The sequence below is a fragment of the Lissotriton vulgaris genome, chromosome 7, assembly GCF_964263255.1.
Source record: "Lissotriton vulgaris chromosome 7, aLisVul1.2, whole genome shotgun sequence".
In the NCBI taxonomy this organism is placed as follows: domain Eukaryota; kingdom Metazoa; phylum Chordata; class Amphibia; order Caudata; family Salamandridae; genus Lissotriton; species Lissotriton vulgaris.
The window spans coordinates 464,511,686-464,533,928 of NC_141695.1; the positions used below are offsets into that span (position 1 = coordinate 464,511,686).

Below are 22,243 nucleotides of genomic sequence, written 5' to 3' on the forward strand. Positions count from 1 at the left end.
GTCTCCCTCATATCTCATATGCTGTTAGGAGATAGTGATACAATCATTCCGTGTGCTGTTTGCCCCGATTAGACTCACGCTGCATCGTAACTCAATAGGTTAAATTGAATACCTGCATGTCTAGCCAGTAAAAAAGAAAAGGAACTTTTTGAACACATAAGTAAACAGTACACTTAAGATTATGACAGGACAATCTTGTTTTAACAGTCTGGGTGGAAACAGCCGTCTTAAGGGGCTTCATAGCTCAGGCGACCTAAAATTACAGTGGGAATAGAGCTTTAAGGTCAATGTTGATGTGCTGAGGGTTAGGTGTTCTCAGATTGATTACAGGTACCTTGAAAAATTTGCAGGGTTGTTGATGGGATTCAAACAACCATATAGGTACTCAGGTTCTACTTTAATTTAGCAGTCTGTGGTACCCAGGAATTACATCAACCTGAACTTCCCACTTTATGACAACAGGTGAGAAAAGATAATTTTGTGAGTAACAGCAAAATAACACCTAGACTCAAAGGAGGAAATACTCTTACCTACACAGTGACACCACAGACTGAGAAATAAGACTGAAGGAACAATTTCTGGTGAAGAGATGGTCACAAAGAGACAGCAACCGCCAAACCAAAATGTGCAGATTAAGATCAGACAGAAGCATTCACTGTAAAACTAGCACCTTCAAACACTAATCAAATTCAAGTCAAATAGTCGGATAGCAAGTGTCATTTACCAGAGAGCAGAAAATCGAAAGACAAACAGAAGTTACTATTGCGCAAGTAACTGCCTTGAAGCACCAAACATCTCCTCACCATTGATATTAAGAGTCAATATAAGCACCAGAGCCAAGGCTAAGACTGATTACAGAGAAACATCAGCAGAAAACAAAGTCAAAACAATTAAGTTGCAGGACCCCACAAACAAACTGGATTTCCTAATATTAATGCAGAGAAGAACACCCAACAGACACTACTGCTTTAATTTTTCTTACCACTGTAATGATGCAGTTTCGTGATACTCACTTTTGTAAAGACCCTTTTACTGAAAGCACTCAAACCTAATTTAGTAAACTGAATGTGACTGATCCTCCTTATGTATGCAGCTTTGCTTTTTTTTTATTTTCAATAAAAATGTAACTCTTCAACCACTGAAAAAAAAGCAAAGTACCTGGAATGCGCTTGGATCACAGGAATGTGACACGCTGCATGGTAGTGCATTTGACATTGCTTACAGGTCAGCAATAATCCGGATGTCTGACAGACATTGCATTTTAGGTTGGAATTCTCCGTTGGTTCCACGACCGTTTGGAAGGACTGGATTTCTTGAGCTGGTATATCTTCAACAGGACCAACTGCAGGTGAAGAGGTTACACGTGTCAAACTCTCTACAGGTGATACGTGACCCGGGATGTTCAACTCGCATGTTTGTTCACTGGGAGGCTCGATTCCGGTCTCCATTACCTCTTCCTAAAGAACAAATAAAAAAAGTTAAATGTAGATACCAAAAAGCTATAACAAGCATTTGCAATGCAATAGGTCTCACATTAGGAAAGTTTGAGCTATTGGTAATGTAAATGACACATTTTTTATTTAGGTTTTGTTTTTGAAAATAGCGACATTAATAGCTTTGTCATTAACAATGCCAATAGTTATACCTTTCGCAAATGTGACACCTATAGCATTTGTAATGCAATATGTGTTGTATTTACATGACTTACATTTATTGATATTACAAATAACAATGGCTTTTAATTTTTTTTATAAATTAATACTTAACTAAAAGTTATTGTAATTTATAATGGCAATAGCTTAAACTTTTGTAAAAAACTTGTGAAGATTATGTTCAGTGTATTTTATTGTGAGGAACATCCAACAACATAAGTGAAATATTAAAATCTTGCTACATTTGTAATAAAGCTTGAAACATTGAGAGAACATTTGAACCAGTTGTTGTTGAATGGTTGCACAGATTGATGCTTTGGTGGCGATGAGTGAGGATGTGATGGCGAACGAGTGATACTGTGAACTATGCTATGCTTTGTAGTGTTTGGTTATGCTATGCTTTGTTGTGTTTTGTTATGCTATGCTATGTTTTGTTGTGGTTTGCTATGTTTTGTCATGCTATGCTTTGTTTTGTTATGTTATGCTATGCTTTGTTATGCTATGCTATGTTTTGTTATGCTATGCTATGTTTTGTTATGCTATGCTATGTTTTGTTATGTTATGCTATGTTTTGTTATGTTTTGCTATGTTTTGTTATGTTTTGCTATGTTTTGTTATGATATGCTATGTTTTGTTATGATATGCTATGTTTTGTTTTGTTATGATATGCTATGTTTTGTTTTGTTTTGTTATGTTATGCTATGTTTTGTTATGATATGCTATGTTTCGTTTTGCTATGCTATGTTTCGTTTTGCTATGCTACGTTTTGTTTTGCTATGCTTTGTTATGCTATGTTTCGTTTTGTTATGCTATGTTTTGTTTTGCTATCCTATGCTTTCTTTTGTTATTCTATGATATGTATTGTTATCCAATGCTTTTTTTGTTATCCAATGCTTTTTTTGTTATGCTATGCTGTTTTTTGTTATGCTATGTTATGTTATGCTATGCTATGTTATGCTATGCTATGTTTTGTTATGCTATGTTTTGTTATGCTATGTTTTGTTATGCTATGCTATGTTTTGTTATGCTATGCTGGTGAGGGTGTGTGAGGGTGAGGGAGGGTAAGGCTGGGTGAGGGGGTGTGAGGGTGAGTGGGTGTGAGTAGGTGTGAGGGGTTGAGAGTGTGCTGCCTATGCGAGACCTAAAAAGATCAGCACATGAAAGGAAAATCGAAATAAAATCCTACAACACAGGGCCTTTTACATTCTCTGGAACTGGAGACAAGGCTTAAAAATGCTCTGTTCTCTGAAATAAATAGAACCATCCTGTTTGGGGAGATGGGATAAAAAAATCATCCAGGCTGTATGCTTTTATTTTTACAGCAAGCATATATCGATTTCACGTGCAGGTATACTGCGTAATTGTTTCTCAATACAAATACACATTTATAAGAGGGATACAGCGCGAGACTCAACCTGAACCAAGAGAGGGGATGAAACAAACAAGTTACTTACCTTCGGTAACGGTTTTTCTGGTAGATACTATATCTGCCTGTGGATTCCTCACCTTGTGAATATCCCCTTGCGTCAGCAGCATTCGGAAATTCTTTTGTAGCCTTGCGCCGACGTGGACTCGGACGTCATAGAGTCACGGCATTGCCCGCGACCCCGCTGACGTCACCGACGCCTACAATAGGCCCATGCCGGCGTGATGACATCAGTTCCGCCCTTTTTTCCGTGCCATCGAGGCACACGGTCGGACCAATGTTAGCAGAAATATACAAAGTATACATAATACTCAATCATCAAGGAGAAAAACACACACAGTGTGAAGCAAATGCAATCAAAACAACTCCTTAACATTACATTATACAATACATTTCAGTAACTCTGGTAAAGAAGAGTGGACAACGGGGAGGCGGGTGGGTCAGTGAGGAATCCACAGGCAGATATAGTATCTACCAGAAAAAGCGTTACCGAAGGTAAGTAAATTGTTCTTCTGATAGATACATCTGCCGTGTGGATTCCTCACCTTGTGAATAGAGTCCCACAGCAGTCCCACACTCCTGGAGGAGGGTGTCCACTCTTCTAAACCAGGAAATCCTGAAGGACAGAGCGCGCAAAGTGGCCGTCCCTCCTCACCTCAGTGTCCAAGCAGTAATGCTTTGCGAACGTGTGGAGGGAGGACCAAGTTGCCGCCCTACAAATGTCCTCCACAGGAACACCTCTAGCCAAAGCAGAGGTAGACGACTTAGCCCTTGTAGAATGAGCCCTTATACCCTCTGGAGGTTCCTTACCGGCCAAAGAGTAGCAGATCTTTATGCAGAGGACGATCCATCTCAATAAAGTCCTTTTATGGACCGCTCTTCCTTTCTTGCAGCCAGCAAAGCCAATGAAGAGCTGATCATCCAACAGACAGTCCTTAGTTCTGTCCAAATAAAAAGACAGCGCCCTCTTAGGGTCCAGACGGTGCAACCTCTCCTCCTCCTTGGAAGGATGTGGGGAAGGATAAAAGGTAGGGAGGGTAATGGATTGACCAAGGTGGAAAGGAGTCACCACCTTAGGAAGAAAAGCAGCCCTGGTCCTAAGAACCATCCGATCAGCATGAATGGTCAAGAAAGGGGGCTTGGAACTAAGAGCCTGAAGCTCACTTACCCTCCTTGCTGAGGTTATTGCAACGAGGAAGACTACCTTCAGAGTTAAAAACCTCATAGGACATTTATGAAGAGGCTCAAAGGGAGCACCCATCAGAAAAGTCAAGACAAGATTTAAGTCCCACTGAGGCACAATAAAAGGAGTAGGAGGGAACAAATTCGGGAGACCCTTCAAAAACCTTAAAACTACTGGAGACTTAAAAAGAGACGGCTGGTCAGGCAAACAAAGAAAAGCCGACAGTGCCGAAAGATAACCCTTAACCGTAGCAACAGCAAGTCCCCGCTGCGCCAGAGAAAGAGCAAACCAGAGAACGTCAGACAAACGGGCTCTCAAAGGGTCAATAGAATCCCCACCACACCAATTGAAAAATTTAGACCATCTATACGAATAGACAGATTTAGTGGCGTCAGGCCTGGCTGACAAGATGACATCCACCACGTCAGGTGTGAGGGAAAAGGAAATCAGGTTGCCCCGTTCAATCTCCAGGCATGAAGGTGCAATGTCTAGAGGTGGGGGTGTAGAACCTGCCCCTCCATCTGAGAGAGGAGGTCTACCCTGAGAGGGAGACGGAGCGGCGGGTGAGAGGAGAGGTGGAGTAGATCTGTATACCACACCCTTCTTGGCCAGTCCGGGGCGATCAATATGACTTGGGCCCGGTCTTGGCGGATCTTCCTCAGAACCCGAGGAATCAAGGGTATGGGAGGAAACGCGTAAAGGCGTCGACTTCCCCAACTCAACTGAAACGCGTCCCCCAAGGCTCCCTGCATCGGATACTGGAGACTGCAGAATGACGGGCAGTGAGCATTCTCGCGAGTAGCGAACAGGTCCACCAGAGGAGTCCCCCACGTCCGAAAGACGTGACGCACCACCTCTGGATGAAGCCTCCACTCGTGATCGGCAGAGAACTGTCGACTGAGAACGTCTGCACGAACGTTCAGAACTCCGGCCAGATTTGCCATCAGACAAATCTGGTGGTCCTGAACTCAGGACCAGAGACGCAGAGCCTCTCTGCAGAGACACTGCGACCCCACTCCTCCCTGCTTGTTGATGTACCACATCGCGGTCGTGTTGTCCGTCAGGACTTGGATCGACTGACCGCGAAGGGAAGGGAGGAAAGCCTTGAGCGCTAGACGTATCACCCGCAATTCCAGAAGGATGATGTGAAGCAACCTTTCCTCTGGAGACCAAAGTCCCTTGACCTCCAGGTCCCCCAGATGAGCACCCCACCCTAGAGTGGATGCATCCGTAATCACTGTGGGCACTGGAGGAGGTAGCTGAAAAGGCTTCCCCTGAGACAGGTTGCCTTCCACGCCCCACCAAGACACATCCGCCGCAGCTTCTCTGGAGATCCTCACTGACTCCCTGAGATCTCCGTTGTGCTGATACCACTGCTTGCGGAGGCACCACTGGAGCGCCCTCATGTGCCAGCGTGCATGGTTGACCAACAGAATGGAAGAAGCCATCAGACTGAGCAGGCGAAGGACCTTCAGGACTGGAACGACCGCTCCATTGTAGAATAAAGGAATCATATCCTGTATGTCGCGAATCCTTTGAGGAGGAGGGAATGCACGACATACAGTTGTGTCCAGTACTGCACCTATGAACAGGTTGCGCTGGGAGGGCACCAGGTGAGATTTGGGCACATTTATTGAAAAACCCAACCTGAACAACAACTGGGTTGTCTCCTGCAGGTGATGGAGCACTTTCTCGGCCGACTCCGCTTTGATCAGCCAGTCGTCCAGATAAGGGAATACAGGAATCCCCGACCTTCTGAGATGCGCTGCCACCACTGCCATCACCTTGGTGAAGACTCGAGGCGCAGTAGTAATCCCAAACGGAAGGACCGCAAACTGATAGTGCTGCGATCCCACCGTAAAACGGAGATACTTCCTGTGCGACTTCAGGATAGGGATGTGGAAGTACGCATCCTGCAAGTCGAGCGACACCATCCAGTCTTCTTCCAGCAGAGCCTGAAGAACCTGAGCAAGGGTGAGCATCTTGAATTTCTCCTGCTTTAGATAAAAATTCAAGATCCTGAGATCCAAAATCGGACGAAGCCTGCCATCCTTCTTGGGGATCAGAAAATACCGGGAGTAGCATCCCTGACCTTTCTCCTGCTCCGGGACCACCTCTATCGCACCCTTCCTCAACAGAGTTTGAACTTCCTCCTGTAGGAGTAGCAGATGTTCCTCTGAGCAATATCCCTGGCAAGGAGGGTAATTGGGAGGGAATTCCCGAAAGGGAAGGGCGTACCCATTTTCTACGAGATTGAGAACCCAAAGATCTGATGTAACTGATTCCCAATCCCGTAGAAAGTGAGTAAGCCGACCCCCCACCGGACCCACATGATCCTGGATGGCGGATCTAGGCCTGCTTTTCTGTGGCTGGGGGGTTGGAGGAGGTGGAGGAAGAGGTCTGACGCCCTCTAGGACGTGCCCTTTGCCTTCCCCTGTACGACTTATACAAGGTGTTTGACTGCTGCTGCTGCTGCTGCTGCTGCTGCTGATGCTGCTGCTGCTGTCCTTGCCTAAATGTACGAAAGGAAGAGCGACCAAAGCCTCTGAATTTCCTGGCTGTAGAGCCTCTTACTTGCAGACCAAGAGATCTAGCAGTCGCCCTGCTGTCCTTAAACCTCTCCAAGGCCAAATCCGCTTTTTTGCCAAAGAGTCCCTCTCCATCAAAAGGCAGATCTAGCAAAGCAGATTGCACATCAGCAGAAAAATCCGAGGATTTCAACCATGCTGAACGCCTTGTGGCAAAAGCAGTGCCCATGATCCGCGCCACATAATCTGCAGTATCAAGGCCGCTCTGAATAACCTGACGAGCTGCTGCCTGAGTGTCAGATAAAGCTTCCTCAAAGTCACCTCTGCAGTCTTCAGGAACCTTTGGGATCAAAGTACGTACTGAGTCCATAAGAGCATGGATATATCTTCCCATAAGGCAAGTGGCATTTGTAGATTCCAGCTCCATACTAGCAGAAGAGAAAGTCTTCTTGGCCACCTGATCCTGCTTTGTAGCCTCCTTGTCACCAGGAACTTGGGGAAAAGCACCTACTGACTTCTTGGAACATGCCGCTTGGATCACCAAACTTTCAGGTGAAGGGTGTGTCGACAAAAAGGCAGGGTCCTCAGGAGCCACTCTATACCTCCGAGCCACACCTTTCGGGACTGCAGGAGCAGAAAGAGGCTTCTTCCACACCTCCATAATGGGATCAGTCAAAGCATCATTAAAAGGGAGCAAGGGCTCCACTGCCGAGCTTGGAGAATGAAGAACCTCAGTAAGCAGATTCGATTTGAACTCAACAGTAGGCAATTTTAAGCCTAAAAGACCCGCTGCCTTTCTCATTACCACGTGATATGGCTGAACATCCTTAGACGGCGCATCAGAGCCTGATTGCAAGACCCACTCTGGAGAAAACTCAAGCCCACTAGCCTCTGCTAGATCCTCGAAATAATTTTCATCCAGCTCACCTTCTTCCAAGTCAGAATGAGACTCACAATACCTCTGCTCTTCCAGCAGACGTTGAGCCTCCCTTCTAGATCTTTGCTTAACTCGGAGTGCAGCCGGATCCACTGTCGACTCCGACGGCACCTGAGCCGATGTCGGAATCGAACCCGAAGGCTTAGAAGGATGTTCCAAAGACTTGCTTGGAGCGGGCGTCGACCTCGGTGGAGCCTGGTACTGCCACAGCGGAGTCGGAGCCGGCAAAAACGGCATGAAAGGTGCCGGGGCGTATGAATGAGGCACCCCCAAATTAAATGCCATTGGACCCATAGGACCCGAAGGCGCTCCAGAGGGGTACCAAGACTTAGAGAAGACATCATACATGGCGTTAGGAAACGCTGAAGGATCCTGACCTGGAGCTGGAAAAGGCGGATGCTCAGGTCGACCACGAGGTAGATTCGAATCTGTCTCAACAACAGGAGTCGAACCCTCAAACTCTTCAGGAACCTCCTCTTCCTTTTCCTGGACCGGAGACGGAGCTGGAGTCGGATCGGGTGCCGGAGCCGGCAAATGAACTGGCGACTCCGAAGGCGAAGCCTCGCCCTCCTGATCTGAAACCTCTTGAGGAGGAATTACCTTGGATCTTATCTTCTTGGGTGATCTCGACCTCGAACCAGACTTATCACCCGAATGACGTCGGGACTCATGTCTCCTCTTCTTGTGCTTCCTTCGCGACCTCGAATCATGATCCGAGGAAGACTTCGAAGCCGACGCCTTACGAGACCTCGATCTCGACTTCTTCGAATGGGACTTCGAAGATTTTCTTTCTTTATCGGCCTTCAGCTTAGCAATGAGAAGCTTAGACTCCCTTTCTCGCAAGGCCTTAGGATTCATTTTTTGACACGACGAACACCCATCCACGTCGTGGTCGGAGCTCAAGCACCAAATACAGTCCTGGTGCGGGTCCGTAACGGACATCATTTTTCCACATTCCCTGCAGGGCTTAAAACCCGTCTTCTTTGTCGACATTTTAACGAACAAAGTGACAAGAGAACTGGAAACAACGAAGAAATAGAGCTACAGAGTAACTAGAAGCTACAGAGTATCCCAAAAACCGTTAGCGTCGACGATGCAGAAAAAAAGGGAACTGATGTCATCACGCCGGCGTGGGCCTATTGTAGGCGTCGATGACGCCAGCGGGGTCGCGGGCGATGCCGTGACTCCATGAGGTCCGAGTCCACGTCGGCGCGAGGCTACAAAAGAATTTCCGAATGCTGCTGACGCAAGGGGATATTCACAAGGTGAGGAATCCACACGGCAGATGTATCTATCAGAAGCGCTTTTTTTTAAAGAAAAATCTGATGGAGGTTGTGGGTCTGCGTGAGCTTGTGTGTGTGCATCCTGTACACGTGTCTAGTAATTCCGTTTATTATTTGTGAAGTAGAGGAGCAAAGACAATCGTGCCTGCACGCACAGAGCCATCGCAGCACTACAGAGGCAGAGATGCCCTTTGGAAAACCAGGGCTGCTCTGCCCCTTCGCACAGAAAGCAGCATCCCCTCCTGCCAGCCTTCTGTGGAGCATCTCCTCTGCCAGTGCCATTCCAACCCCCCATCACCCACGCGCCTGCCAGCACGGATTCTGAATGCCGAACAAAACATGTGCCAAACACCGCAGTTTGCCATATTTCTGCGATTTCGTTTTTGACCATTTGTCCAGCCTGGTGGGAAGAGGCAGGGGAGGGTGTCGCCGTGACTAAGGGCAAAGTGGGAGGGGAATACACAACAGATAAGACTCATGTGTATTTGCTTTAAAATTCCCGTGTACCATTGCAGTGGCCTGCCAGTACCTCTGTTCCCTCTCCCTTTCTGTTGTACCTCACAGCCGATGTATATGAAAAAATGTAAAAAACACCTGACACATTTACTAAGAAAGCTGCTACCAAAGGCGAAGAATCTTAGACCTAAATATTACATGTGTCGGTTCTTCATCCCCCCTCCCCCCCGTCCATGTTTATAGCAACTTTTTTATTTTTATTCTCCCCTATCCTTTATTTGACGATTGATTTTTTTCTTTTTCTGTTGAGGTCTGTTCTCTCCACGCTTTCTGCAGGGGAGAGGAACAGAGTGGAGAGAGTATTGTTGGAATCAACCTTCAGAGTGTGCTGTGTCTGGCTTGTATGCATTGTCCCTTGTGCGTACAGACTGATCGTCAGACTGATAGTATTAGCAGGTTTACGAAGAGAGAGCTGTGAACAGCCTTACTTTTAGTTTCAGTCCTAATGAGAGGATGAAGCGGATTAGCTTGACCAGTTTAGTTTGAAGAAGCACTCCTCTAACCACTCCATACATCACACACCCTGAGGGAGGGGAGCCCCTGCTAACAAGAAAAGGCTGATAATTGCCACACATACGAAAGCAAAGCCTCCTCGCAGCCACGCTGAGCCAGTAATAATATGATGACATGTAATAATTATTGGATTTGCACTTGAAGCCCGGAGTGAACCCGCTCACTGCCAGTTATGGTTGTAGCCTCCTCATTCGCATGAAAACCAATGCTCAGTCAGTGAGAGGAAATGCATCAGAGAGCACGGAAAGGAAGCAGCTGTTACTGGAGCGGTCTTTCTTTGATCTGTTTGAGTGTATGAGGGGCCAACAATGTGGTTTACAGAAGGAGGCGGCAGTCGGACTCGGGACCAGAGTTATAGCCTCAGAGTGTTGGGGGTCGAAGAGACAAAGAAAAACAAGCAATAAAAAACGAGGGGGGGAGGAGAAGTGAGCGGATCCCTTTGAAGCACCCACGGCCTCGCGGCCGTGAAAGAAGTGTGAACAAGCAACAAATGGCTTTCATGTGGTGATGCGAGGCAGGCGGATAGAAGCGCGTTTACAAGACCACATGCACTTATGGAAATCCACATTTTTCAGAGCTTAGTTTAGCTCTTAGTTTAGCCCCAATATTCTCGTCCTATTCATTCCTTGCGGAATGGAATAGGACAAGACCTAAAAAGGAAAACAAAAGTATATGTTGCTGTATGCATATATAACCATAGGTGTAGGAAGGTACATCCTGACTATGGTTGCCCCCAACTTTTTGCCCTGTGTTTTAGCCAATCAGGACCCCAGGCCTACTGCTCTCTCTTTAAAATGGATTCCATGTACCCTAGGTACATTTCCAATTGGTACTGGGCCACCTTATCAGACCCTGTAACTCAGGGCATAGGTGTACCCAGGGCTGCCAGGGGCTGCAGCATGTATTATGCCACCCCTGGCTGGCCTCTTAAATTTGACACAACTGGCTGCATGACAGCTGGGGCAAAGTCGTGTAACCACACTTTGCTGTAGGTGTAGTATACCTATACCTAACCCTAAAATGGACACACAGATTCCTATCAGTCACTCCTATGGCAGGCCTTGACAATCCTGAAGGCAGAGTGCTTGGAATCGTGTGAGATGGTGCTCTGGCATGAGCTGAGCCTGTCTGCAGCTTGCGGAACCAAGTCCTAATAGCTGTTCCATGATATCGCATACCATATACTCTTAAGTGCATTATAATCCTCGCGGTTAAATGCTAACTTTGGTATTGCTTTATCAAAACATGTCGAGTAAGGTGTCATACGAATTGGAATACTAACCCCTCGCCAATTCTGGCGACGGGGTTAGCATTCCACCCTTCTAGAGGGACACGACATGTATGTAACTGTGAACCCCGGTTAAAGTTAACTGAAGCCTCAGCTCCACAAAATGGATGCTGCCACCACAGACACGAGTCTGACCCCCTGCAGCTGGGAGTCCTTCCAGCGAGGGGAGCCTGGACAAAGGGTTTCCTGTCAGGGGCGGTGCTAGCACCGTCCCAGACATGGTTTTGTGTATCCTGGGTAGGCAGGGCTTTACAGGAAGGTGACTGCTGAGTGGCACCCCGGTGCTCACTACGCATAGGCCGGTCTGAACCAGTTCCAGGGGCACACCAGCCCCTGGCCTGGGGAAGTCCGGCATGGCAGAGGGGTGTAACCACCCCCCTCCTGGTCCCACCCATAGGCAGGACCTAGTCACCGGGTCAGCCCCCTTTTTTAGTATAAAGATGGGAGCGGGCCCCCTGTTCAAATTAGATCATCTTTGGAATCAAGACACGACTTTCTGCGAAAGGACTTCACGATTTCTTCATCAAGATTCTCCCTTGTGACTAAGGAGTAGTCACCCTGCATCCGCAGGCACCATCCTAAAGAACACTGCGGTCTGCTGCAAGTCCTTCATCACGAATCCGACGACCCAGCTCGACGAGACCCGGCTTCCCTGGCACCTCTGACCTCTACTCACCTCTACAGCAAAGCTGAGAACCGTGAGTGCGACGAGACCGAGGGACCGACGATCGCCAAGACTGCACGACATCTTTACTGCAAGCCCACCGTGTCCTCCACGGGTGAGTGCTTTGGGGTCCGAGAAGCCCCGACCCTGCGCAGCTCCAGCACCCAAGATCAGCCTCCCTGCATCTCCACGATCTGCGTGGGGCCCTTCTGCTGTTTGCTGTGCACCGCGTTGTTTGGCTACTAGCCGGCTGGCTTGTGGCCTTCTGAACGACGCCCGACGACATCACTGCTGCTGGTCTGGTTGCTCCAGACTGGCCCTTGCTTCCTTCTTGAAGAGAGGCACCCCGGACCCTCCTGGTGCACTCCAGACGCCATTTTAGGTCCACCGCGTGGGCTTGAATTTGCCAAGGCTTTGTTGCCCAATCCTGGGTCCAGCGACGCCGACAGCTTCTATCTTCGTGGGACAGCTCGATCCTCCTTCCTGGTCGCCGACAACGCCTCCTGGTCCGTGAGATCTCCGAGCCCAGCGTCACCCACACGCCTTTTCTAGGTGGCTACCATCCGGTGCCCTCCTGGTGCCCACTGACTACTGGCTAGTAGTCTCGAACTTGGTCCCCTCTGCTTTCAGGTGTCATCTTCCATCGATCCAGGCTTGGATCCACCGAACTTTCTTCACTGGTCGCCTGCCAGCAACTTCTTTCTTCCAGGCTCCTGGTCCGTCAACGAGGATTCCCGACGTCTTTTGAGTCCTATGCAGCTGCAGCCCCTGGGCTAGGTAACTTCGGCATTTCGGTGCCCCAGCATAGCCTCACTATCCAAGGGTCAGAATCTACTTTCGTTTTCCTCCCACCAGGTCGGGTTCGCCCGAGAACACTAACTTTGCAAATTCTAGCTACCATAGACTTTGTCCCGCATCTCGCGTGAGAGTGCACACACTGCACCCGAGTCCCCTGGGTCTCCTAGAAGTAATCTAACGATTCTATAGTCAAGTCCTAGCGATTCCAAAGCCTATTAGTATTGTACTTACCTGCTAGTAATTTCGCATTCCACTTTTCAAGTATATGGTTTTCCGTGCCCCTCAGGCATTCGTATATACTGTGCTAACTTAAGTATTTTTGTAAGAGTTTTGGTTTGTGCTTAGTACCCTGTCCTCATAAAGAGTACAGGGCTGTTGTGATTCTTAATAAATAACTGTTTATTTTCATAACACTTGTGTGGTGTCCTTTCACTTGGTGTTCAAGGGGTATATGTGGTATAACAGCTGGCTTAACACGCCCTCTCGAGTCTTTAGCCTTAGACTGCTCGTATCCACGCTACTAGGATAGCTGGTCTATAAGGTTGACTTACAACCAATCATCAATAAGGGTTGCTGGACTGATACATAGTGTTCACTAGAATAGTGAGCACTGCATATCAGGCCACCTTCTCACAATAGGTACCTTCGAAACTATATCCATTCTGGCAGTTTGTATTTTTCGTCTCTCAGTGGTCATCCGGTTCTATGAAACCAGGAGTCAAGAAAGTATACATCAAGTTTTCCAAAAGACCTATAAGCACAGTTACCATGGGTCTTATGTATGGTTTTGAAAAAATGGTCTCAAACTGGAGAAGACTGTTCCATGTAAAATCGTCTATCCGCTCTATTAATAACTTTGTGAAAGTGGACTAAGTCACTTACAGTGAAGAGTAAGAGATCTAACTGAGAACCCATTTATGTCCAATGTTCCTCTAACTCTTTTCCTTTATGTGCAGCAATAAAGATGCTTTGTGCACTAGTCAAGGCTGTGTGCATAAAAGTGAAGTAACAACTTAATATGCAAGAATGTGCGTGCTTGCCCTAATCTAAGACAGATACAATTGACCTCCCTCACCTTTATGTTGGTATTAAAATACACCCATTACAAGGGTTCAGTGGACTCCTTGCACAGTGAAACTGAGACTGAATCTTGTGCCTAATCATTCTACATATCATTCCTCTCTTAATTATCATCATGAATCTTTCCTCCTCGTACTTTTTTTTATCCCTATTCACTTCAACTCTCTCGCTTATCCTCATGTTGTTTCTCCCCTTATAAAGTTTATATCTGGTCTCATTGAGCCTCTGATCTTCTTCACTTTTCTTTCTCCCTTTCTGTTCGCCTCTACTTCTCCCTCATACTGCCTCCTCTCTAATCTACATCCTACCATTCGCTCTTCCCAAATTCTCTAATCTCCCTGTTACCTCTCTCATCTCCGACTCCCTCTCATTCTTCCCTTTCTCTATCAAACCTATATCTCGACTATGCTTCTATTCATTATGATAATTATCTCTGGCCTTTGTCCAACTGTCCTTTTTTCTGAAAACCAGTTTTATTCAAGTTTTTAATTTTTTAACATTTGAAGAAAATAACTACAAAAGAGTCCACCCCCACTCCCCCCACCCCCTCCAACACCCCTGTCCCAACCCCGGATCACAGCTCTTACTCAACAATCATGTGCAATGCCACTTAACTACTGTACTAATGAATGTTGTTCCCATGGAGATAAACCCCCAGTGGTCGGGGTTTGGCTTTACTCATGACTATTTCCACCCAAACCCTTTGTAGCAATATTAGGATAATGAAAGATCAAGAAAAAAAACAGTTCTAACCTATAACATGGTGTTTGAAAGCTTCTCTTTGCTAACAATTCACAGGTCAGTGTGCTATATTCAGATTATAACTTATGAATTGCAAGTAACAAAAGGATCTCTGCGACAAAAGCAATACCTCACTGAAATATCAACATATATACAGTTCTGTGATTTGCATGGAACACGTTCTTTAGAACAGACATATTAACCCTCTGCACTACTTTATAAGTCAAAATTACCACTATGCAAATATCCATCTCTGCAGCAGGAACATTAATAACTACAGTTATCTTGACATTTTTATTATTGCATGAACGCTGCTGAACACACAGCTCAGTCCTAAAAGCAGCCATGCTCCATTAGGCATCCTGAACCTACCCATTTCAAGATGCTCTCATAGGCCATAATGAACTAAAAAAAAGGCTCGGTTAAAAGATTTTGACAAATCTTTAAAAAAAAAATAAACCAGTTCAATGCATTGATTTCACACTGTCCCAGATTGGCCTCCTGTGAGAAAGCGGCTCTATATGTACTGGACTAGAATGAAGTACAGTGTGTATAGAGTCCACCAACCCCCAGAGGTATAACAGAGGTTAAAGTCATGACTGACCTTACTCTCCAAAGTGGTAGTTTGGCCGAGCAGTAAAGCAGTACCAGAGGACAGTGTAAAGCATTTGTTATACACAGTCAGCAAAAGGTTTCACACACTCAAGAACTGAACTCCAGGCCAATTGTTGTTATATTCTCAGATATAGTTGTTTTATTTTTAGAACCAACAGTTATAAAAATATACTAAGTACTCTCATGTAAATACTTTGCAAAGGAGCTATAAAGCTTGTGCACACAATAATTACAGGATAGATAAGGAGCAACAGTTCTGAAGCACACTAGCATTGAGCTCGATGGGTTTTTCACAGTTGATTATTTTATGGATTACTTTGGTAGTTCCAGGACCAGATCTTAGGATTCAGTCCTGGGGTCTAAGCTGAAACCAGATTAGCAAAAACGTTTTAGTTACTGTGATGAAATTTCATGAATATAAAGCGGTTTTAAAAGTTCACACTTCGAAACCTTTCAATGTAAATCTGACAATGTCATTCGATGGGAAGAAATTCAGGTTGCATGTAAAGTATGATCGCCTTACTTTTGTAACCCAGCACTGGTCTCCTAGGGCCAGCACTGGGGGCTTAACTCAAAACAGGTAGGTAATTGAGTTTCAGTATTTCGTACGATTTATTTATTTATTATTATTTATTTTTTTAAACCTTTATTTTAGCATTCAGTAGAAATACAAGCATGGGCCTACAACCGCGGGGGCCGGCCGTTAGACAAATTAAATCGTTGATATCACAATACGACACAGCTCATCAGCCGACAACCCAAATGTCCGGCAGCGATTCAGAATAAAACTTGTATTGGAATGCATAACTGGATTGCAGGATAAGAACGAGGTTTCATTTTATATTGTATAAGAGAGGATCAGGTGCCATACAGTCGAACAGGAGAATGCGGGGGCAGGATAAAAAACAGGATATACATGTAATGACCACTATAATGGAGATTTGGCGCCAGAGCACATAGGTCGGTACAAAAGAGCATACAATATACATTTCCATGTTGCGCCAATACTCGATGCCTGCCCGCCCATAAATTTGGATGTCATAAAAGCAAAAGCACGAAATACAAGCATACGATAAGAATCCGAATGATTCGTAGCAATACTGACCCTACGGGAAAAGAGAGAAAAAGAGGAAAAGGCCATAGAAAATAAAAAAGGCAAAATAACCCCCCCACCCCCCTCCAGCCCCCCACCCTGCACCCCTGCAAATGGCTACAGCCTAACCCCACCAGCAGCGTGCCTGTCGCCCCTAATAACTAAAACCCCAAAGGAGGAAAAGAGAGCACGGAGGAAGGCATATCCATGTGGGCTCCCAGCCCCTTTAGACCCCCCGTCTGAAACAGCCACCCCCTATCACTAACAGACAAACGTATGACAGCAATGTAGAGAAGTTAGAGGGTACCGTGAGTCACCGCCCAGCCTCTTAGAGCAAACAGTTGCAGGTCCAACACTTGTAAAAGCCATGCCAACCCATCCAGATCCAGCCGATCTTAACCTTGGCCCTTCCGAACAAAAACACAATCCCCTCCAGCGAGACCCAAAGGCACACAAAGAGGCAATAAAGGAGAAAAGAGTCAGCAGAAATCAGCCCATGGCTACCAGCAGGCAATGAGTCCTCAGGAACTGTAGATGCAGACGAACTCTCCCGCAGAGATGAACAGTCCCAATGTGTCTTGAACAGGAGTCGTAGCGGCACCAGGAAGGGAGATGATGACCACAAATTAGATAGAGTCACAAACAAAGGTCTCCGGGAGGGAGCGCCTGACGATATCTCCAAAGCCGGTAGTGGTGGAAGGTTCAGCAATATCATGACATCCTCTGGAACACCGTCCACCAGGGCACCAACCAATGGTTCCAATACTCGTTTCCTCACGGGGTTCTCGCACGGAGTCAAAATGGCCGCATTTGGAACGGCTGCAGAATCCCGTTTCAACAATAAGGCCGGGCCCGGTTCCACCAGGAGCATTGCAGATAGGCGAGTGTCCAATTGCTCAACAAAGTATCCACATGAGAGCAGAATGCACAGAGTTCTGCCAGTATTAACCTGAGCGATGGCTCATGCACCGTTCGGTCCATATTCTTGTGCTCGATATCAATCTCTATCACCTCCCCGGGAGATTCCGGCATCCTCGGGGGGGGGGGGGGGGGGGGGGGGGGGGGGGGGGGCAGACAGGATCTCGAACGTGCAGATGTGAAGGGTGACCAGTCTTTGTTCGCAGCCACGGTCAACCCAGTTAAGGCCGCAGCCCGGTAACCACTAACCACCGAGCCCCGGAGGGAGCAAACCGGGTCCGCAGGACGGGGGCCCCCCACCCGCAGCCAGCAGCACGCAGACTCACTCCTCCATCGATACTGAGCAATGACAACGATCGCCACCAAATTCGGGCTGAAACAAAGCCTCCACTCCGGTCGACCGGGCCCAGCCCGAGTCTCCTTGCCGATGTTGTTACACTACAGCCCGGCTGTGAAAGTACTCCAGGCCACGGCTTCACCGCTGGAGCAGGCCGCAAACTTAAACTCTATGCAACTCCGTCAAACAAGCCGATAAAAGTTTCCGGATTTCACCATCGGAGTGCGGGACAGTTCATGCACACAGAGGCTAGGCATTAAATCAGGATAACATGCAGGATATCGCGGCGGGTTACGAAGGTCGACGGAGCCAGGAGCCTAAGCAGCCATCTTGCTTGCTGACGTAGCTCCTCCTCGTACGATTTTTAAAGAATATTTGCAGTTTTCAAAAGTAGGCGGAAGAAATTTGATAGAAAAGCAGACAATGGGTTCTTATGGAGAAAATACAGGATTACTAGTAAACCCGCTAGGGATTACTTTTGCGGTTCAGTACTGAATATTTTCAGTTTTCAAAACTTCACACTTAAAAAATTTGAGTAAAAAAATGGGTCAATGTTATCCAATGGCAGGTAAGTGAGTTACCGGTTTCCAGGTGAGTACTGGGTTGGTGAAGTTAAGGTTCGGGGTATAGACTCAGAGGTCCCCCATGGTCAGGTGAGTACAGTTAGTTTAGTCCCAGCGGCACAGGGGCGGCCGGGTGCAGAGGTAGGTAGGCCCAATGATATCCAATGAGGGAAAGGGGGCCTTCGGTTGGAGGCTACTGGCTAGCAGGCCACGCGGCTCTGGGAGCTGGGCTCCTGGTCACTTGCTCAAGGCAAGGGGGGGAAGTAGGATAGAACAAAGGGGTCACAGCCAGCGGCACTCGGGCGGCTGGGTGCAGGGTGCTTTTGAGCCATTGGGCGATCAATGTTATCCAATGAGGATCTTGAAGAGGGAACAAAGGCTGCAGGCTCAGGGACAGAGACTCTCCAGGGGCGACCAGCACTTCGAGAGGTAAGTTGGGATGATGGAGCACAGGTAGGTACCCCAAAGGGAGGCACAGGGGGCCGCAGGGCGCCGGGTGCAGTGGTGTCTTTGGGGTTCGGAAAAGCTTACCCTCGGCTGGTCGCAGCTTGGGTGGCCCCTGGTTCTGAGTCTGCAGGAGTCAGCTGGTTCATCGAGGAGGGTCTTTGAGCACTGGACTTCGGGTCCCAGTCGCCGGGGGGACATCCTTGTGGTCTTGGTTCGTGTTGGCCCGGCCCGGGCTCAGCTGGTGCAGTGTGGGCTGGTCCCGAGCTTTCTGGTGAGCACTAGGTGGGTTGTTGCAGCAGAGCCTCTTCTGATGGGAGTCCCAATCTTCGAGAGGGTCAAGGCAGGCAGGTCCTCTGGGTGCCCCAAGGTTGCTGTCCGCGGAGGTCGCCGGGATTATTATTATTATTATTATTATTATTATTATTATTGCATTTATTGAGCGCACAGCTACCCGGAGGTTTCCCGGCGCTTGCATTGGGTACCCGTCCTGGCTTTTCCCTGTGAGATAGCCCCTACAGGGCATCCCCAAGGTGAAAGCCAGGCATCCCGCCGCAGGGGGGCCGTTGTGGAGATTAAGCAAGCTTAATGCCCAGAGTTGCAGAGTGAGAACCCATGATTAGAGCAGGCACCGAAGCGAGAATTATCGAGTCCGTGGACATTTGAGCTCAAGACCCTGCCGCGTCGGGAATTGAACCCTGGTCCCGGGTCGGACCTCAGCTTCCGGGTCTGCCTGCTCTACACCGTGAGCCACACTTCTCCACATTAGGGATTAGGCAGGAGCAGGTTTCAGGATCAACAGGGTGGTAGGCCTGGGGTCAAGTCAGTTGTTGTTGTCCTGTTAGCAGCTGTGCGGCGGGTCTTCTTGATCTTTTTGATATCGGGATCTGAGGAAGGTAGGTTCAGGGAGCCTCTAAATACTAAATTTAGGGGCGTTACAGGTAGGGCAAGGGCAGGGCTCAATGGGTCCCTGTCCTGGGGTGAGTACACCCCCTAGTCTGCTTCTCTCCTGTGGGAGGGGGCAGGAGTCTAGCTGGGATTGGGCGGGGCTCCCCATCTACAAGAGGGCCGGAGCCCAGGTTCGTGCTTCACCTCGCCTCCTCCATCTGAGCGGTGGGGTTGGCACACCCCCCCCCCTTCCTGACAGTTTTTCCAGCCAATCTTCCCGCCAGTGTGGGGGTAGAACTGGTGGGGCCAGTTGCTGGGTACAGCAAATGGTCTAGAGAAGCTCTCAGAGGCGGTATGCCTTTGAAGCTTCCCCCTGTCCATCCTGGGGGAGGAGACATAGTACCTCGCCCAGGATGTGCATTGTTGCAGGCCCAGGAGAGCGGGGGCTCTCCACCCAGGGGTCCAGCAACATGTCTGCTGTGTGGTAGCCTCTGCAGCCACTCAGCCCAGACGTGCATTGTAGGTTCGGGTTTTGGAGGGCATCTCTAAGATGCCCGCTCGTGCATTTTACATTAAATCCCACACTGGCATCAGTGGGGGTTTAATGTGCTGAGAAGTTTGGTATCAAACTTGTCAGTCTTCAGTGTAGCCATGATGGTGCTGTGGGGATCGTAATGACAACCTCCCAGCACCATATACTCTTAAATGGCATCACTGCACTTCTAGTGCCCAGGAATGGCCCTGGGTACTGTAGGAGCATAGGGCTCATGCACCTGTGCCCTCACCTCTGGCATAGGGCACCCAGCTAGAGGGGTGACTGAAGTATGTCAGGGCAGTGGGTTCTGTGGGCATGGCACACAGGGATGTGTACCATGTTGACTCTTGTTTTAGTTCTGTACTTAGGCACTCAGCCTGCAAAGGCAGTGTGTGGGTGTCAGGGTACAGGGCCCCTGAGGGTGGCACAATAAGTGCTGCAGCCCTCAGGGGTCTTCTCTGGTCACCATGCCCTGGGTACCTAGGGTACCATTTGCTAGAGGCTGACAGATGGCCAGAGGTGCAAATTGGGTATTTTGTTTCAGCATAGCATTTCCTTTTAGGGAAGGAACACAGGCCCTGGGTACCGGATTGGCAGGCCAGTTCAGAAAAAAGCAGGGGCATACCAAGGCAAGAAAGATTGCACTTTCTCACAGAATTGCTTTGTTTCCCTACAATCTTTTGTCCTTTCTATATATTGCATAATTGCCCTCCTGTCGTCCAGTGTGTGTAACGCTCTTTCTTCGTTTGTGGAAGATTTTTGGACAAAGCTTGATATTTGAATTGTCCGATTGATGTGGTACCGTGACACATTTGGCATGAAATGTGGGTCCGTCCTCATGACAATCCTATCACTGTGTATTTGTAGGTAGGGTTCTTGAAGTGTTAGCATTTGTGATTCACTCACTCTTCGTAGCGATGTGATAGCTACTAAGAAGGCTGTTTTTAGCGTGTGCATATGCAGCGTAGCTTTGTGAATAGGCTCAAATAGTGCCTTAATCAATTGCGTTAGCACTACATTGAGGTCCATGCTGGTGCTGGCACTCTGTTTGGAGGTGCGATTCTTTTTGCTCCTTCTAGGAATCTTTTTACCACTTGGGAGGTGAATAAACCTTTCACCATTTCTCCTCTTGTGTAAGCCACTATTGCCGCTAAGTGTACCCTTAGGGATGTGTAGCTTAGTTTATTCTGTAGTAGATGCGTTAAGTATTTTAGTATTGTTGATTCCCTTGCAATCTTCCTTTGTAGTTTCTCCCAAATGCACAGTTCGGAGAATCTTTTCCATTTTACTACTTAGCACTTTCTTGTGGTAGGTCTCCTTGCCTCTCGGAGTACGGCCATTGTGCTTGCCAGTAGTTTGAGGTGTGCAAACTCTGGGTTCCCAGGAGCCATGCTGCTAGGCTAAGGCTCTCTGGCTCTGGGTGTAGTACTCTTCCGTTTTGCTTTGTTGCGCTTTTGCCATCTCCATGATCTGTGAGAACCAGGTTTGCCTGGCCCACTGAGGTGCTATCAGTATTAGCGTCATGTTACTGAATCTGCATTTGTTTAGAACCCTGTGGAGCAGTGGTATTGGTGGAAAAGCGTAGGCAAATGTCCCTGACCAGCTTATCAATAGCGCATTCCCTAGGGACTGTTTGTACAGTACACTGGATGAGAAGTTTTGGCATTTTGGTGTGTTGCAAATAGGTCTATTTGCGGAGTCCCCCATTTGTGGAATATCTTCTGGATTTCTTGTTGGTTAATTTCCCATTTGTAAGAGGAGGACGTCTGTCTGCTGAGCCTGTCGGCTTCCACATTGTCCTTCCCTGGTAGATGTATCACTAACAGGTCAATTTGTCTTGGGATTGCCCATCTCCAAATTTCCTGTGCTAGCAGAGATAGTATCGCTGACTGTGTCCCTCCTTACTAGTTGTACTGTCTGTTTGTATCAGTACCCTGTGTCCGTATAGCTGTTTCTGAAAGGCTTTTAAGGCTAGGCACACTGTTTTTAGTTCTAGGTAGGTGATGTGCTTTATTGCGTCCTGCTGTGACCGCAATCCCCTTACTTTGAGGTTGTTTGTGTGCGCTCCCCACCCTATTTGGGAGGAGTCTGTTGTAATGGTTACTGTTGGAGTTGGTTGTGAGAATGGTCTTCCTTGTGCTATGTTCTTTGTTCCACCACGCTATTTCTTGCTGTACTGCTTGCGCGACAACCACTAAATCTTCCCAACTCCCTGTCGCTTGTGACCATTGCCGCTGGATC

The 22,243-nt window shown here is 47.7% G+C and overlaps 1 protein-coding gene across 2 annotated transcripts in view; it reads right to left on the reverse strand.

The window, feature by feature from the left end:
• TRIM28 (tripartite motif containing 28) overlaps window positions 1–22,243 on the reverse strand; it is a 538,764-nt gene that overhangs the window by 208,463 nt on the left and 308,058 nt on the right. For both annotated transcript variants that reach the window (XM_086930506.1, XM_086930507.1), the window contains exon 13: window positions 1,159–1,457. In XM_086930506.1, the coding sequence (XP_086786632.1) occupies window positions 1,159–1,457 (299 nt within the window). The remainder of the gene's footprint in view (window positions 1–1,158; window positions 1,458–22,243) is intronic.